General features: G+C 41.8%; 1 protein-coding gene across 1 annotated transcript; it reads left to right on the plus strand.

The window, feature by feature from the left end:
* Positions 1-1000: 1000 nt before the first annotated feature.
* Positions 1001-1768, plus strand: CEACAM18 (carcinoembryonic antigen related cell adhesion molecule 18; the record flags this gene model as incomplete). The annotated part of the gene is given in 3 exon segments (XM_029235803.1): positions 1001-1144; positions 1146-1533; positions 1536-1768. Coding segments are annotated over 3 exon segments (765 nt in total), but the record flags the coding sequence as incomplete, so codon positions are not given.
* Positions 1769-2950: the final 1182 nt, after the last annotated feature.

Raw genomic sequence — 2950 nt, forward strand, 5'->3', positions numbered from 1 at the left:
CATTCAGCCTTCCACCCTAGTGATAATCCCATTTGTTTGGGCATTATCTCTATCAATTGACTGTACTCCTTATGTAACCCACAATTTCCTAAGTCTTCTCTAAATCTTATGCTAGGGACATAAGCTCCTGGATTGTCCCTAACTCAACTCTCCACATTTTTTGCAGTTGACAGTGAGTGTTCACCTGATAGACCCTTCACTTGGCTGTAATATGCCCTCCACATATATCTTGGTCTGTAAAGCTTTCTAGACATCACTACTGCATGGAACTGACTAGGGAATTAACCAAGGTCATTCTTATTGGCCATGTGACCTTGAACAAGTTACTTAGCCTTTCTGAACTTCTGAGGTGGACATAATAATTGTACCTAATTCATATAGTTGTTACAGGATTAAATGAGTTAACGTAAAGCACTTGGTGCCTGACTTGTTTTAGGTGCTTAGAGGTAGTGTGATTATGCTGTTGCTACTACTGCTGACTACTTCAGCTTTAAAACTTGCACTTGCTTGTTTCTTCATTGACATCAAGCCTTTGCCTACAGAGCCCTTTCTCTTTGTCCCATCACCTTTCTTTCTCAGGAGCCCCAATCCTTTGGCTGCCTGAATGTATGTTGAAGAATGGAAAATTCCTGTGGTTTTGTTGAGCTGTGCCTTCCATATTGGGGGTGGGGGCCTGAAGGGATAGGGGTGCCAACCTGTTCATAACCAAAAGGCCAATAAAAGTGTCTTCCCAAATGAAATATTGAACTTCATTAAATCTAAGACATCATCAACTGTGAGCCACACCCTTATTTTATGTAATACTAAGAAAGAAATAAGCAACCTTTAGAATTTTAATTTTATACTTATTTAAAAGTTATTTTGATGCAGGTCTGTGAAGGGGCATAAGAGGCTTCCTGGTCCCTAGAGAGACCCCTCCACCAGGAGGACGTATGCAGCTCATGGACCTTTCCAGACATAGATGCAGCCTCTGGGGGGAGCTGGTCCTTGTGACAGGTGACTGCTGATCAGGGGGTCTCAATTAAGTGACACAGGGAGCTACACTGTGTGGGTAGAAGCCCGCAAAGGGACCCAGAGAGCAACTGGCTGGCCTGAGATTCGAGAGTTGGAAGTCCCAGGCATCTCAGTCAACATTAGCTCCGTGGGCAGAAAACATGGATTCCGTGGCTGCTGTCTGCCATACCAGTGCCACCAACGTCAAGTGGTATGTGAGTTACACACAGGTGTCCAGCTATGACCACATGACAGTCTCCCCAGACAACAAGACACTCATCATCCAAAGGATCAGTAGCTGCAACTCACCACTTCAGTGTGGGATAGAAATCCTCCCACAGATTATTGAGAGAAGTGAAGTAATCTTTCCGACATTGACCTATGGTCCCCCCAGTGTGCTGATCAGGAGTAAGCGCCGTAACTTCAATGGCATCCTGCCTGCTGAGATGGGCTCCCAGGTGGAGATGGAGTGTATCTCCTATTCCAGACCAGAATTCAAGTACCAGTGGATCTGCAACGGCTTCCTCCTGAACTTCTCAGAGAAAAAATTACCTTCCTGAATCTGATCTGGGACCAGATGGGCAGATACAGATATCAGGAAGTCCAGCTCCAGGTGCCCTGGCACAGGACTGCTTTTAGCAAAGGTTTCACTATCTCAGGATCCTTGCTGGTATTTCTCATCATGGTGACAGCAGTGGGCGGTGTCCTCTTCTGTGCATTCCTCATTCATACCCTGATCAGACATTACTCTACCAGGGCAAATTGGGCTACATGACCACCCACCTCAGACATAGAAGACAAGACCAGATGGGCAAGGAGGGTTCCAACTCCCCCACTTCCTTATCCGACACCATGGGACCATCAGGTATGCCCCATCTCAACATTGCCAGGGACAGAGAAACGGAACAACCTATACATGCCCAATAACCGGGAATTGCTTAAATGGGATGCAGCACATGTTGAGTGAATCTGTCATTGTTAGAAACCACGCTGGGGAAAGCCATTTACTGATGCAGAGAATGTTCACAACTTGTTGCCAGGTTAGAAATGCATAATGCAAACCTGCATCTGATAGTATCATATTGTGAAAAGTATAGATTAGTTAATTGATATAGATGTAATATTACAGTGTGTATGTATGTATGTGTTTTCCAGTTTTATGTGTACACACACACACACATATATATGTATATATATATACACACATATATATGCACCTGTGCAAAAATTGTGGAAAATATTACCTATCAACAGTGTTATCTCAATTTCCTTCTTTGCACTTTACTGTATATTCTGAAGCGTTTTTTTTTTCTTCACAAAGTATATAAATTGTTCTTATTATTAGAAAACAAACCCCAATAAAGGTAAAACAGCATGAAGTTAAAAAAAAGTTATTTTGACAGAGATGAGGATGGTGGTCACCAGGGGCTGGGGGTGGGGGCACTGAGAAGATGCTGTTTAAGGGTACCAACTTACAACTAGTGGATAAATAAGATCTGGAAATCTGATGCACAACATAGGGATTATAGTCGACAATACTGTATTACAAACTTCAAAATTGCTAAGAGACTAAATCTTAACTATTCTCACTATAAAAAAAGAAATTATAAATATGTGCCATGATAAAGGTGTTAGCTAGCACTACTGTAGCAACCCTATGGCAATATGTAAATGAATCAAACCAACACATTGTACAACTTAAGCTGTACAATGTTATACGTCAGTTATAGCTCCATAAAAAAGGAAAAATATATTTTGAACAACTTTTTGAAAAAGTTATTTTGGACTTATTTAGACATAGAAACGATGATAATGTGAATGGCTATGGCTGAATTCACTCACGTAAATTGATAGCCACACCATAAACTGCTGCCTGGGTGATGGTCAGACACTATTGATTGTAAGATGCACATGAACTTCAGAGATGCTGAAATGTGAAAAATGAGAAAGTACATCT

Source organism: Monodon monoceros, unplaced genomic scaffold (genome assembly GCF_005190385.1).
Source record: "Monodon monoceros isolate NGI ecotype Baffin Bay Population unplaced genomic scaffold, NGI_Narwhal_1 Super_Scaffold_10, whole genome shotgun sequence".
Classification (NCBI taxonomy): domain Eukaryota; kingdom Metazoa; phylum Chordata; class Mammalia; order Artiodactyla; family Monodontidae; genus Monodon; species Monodon monoceros.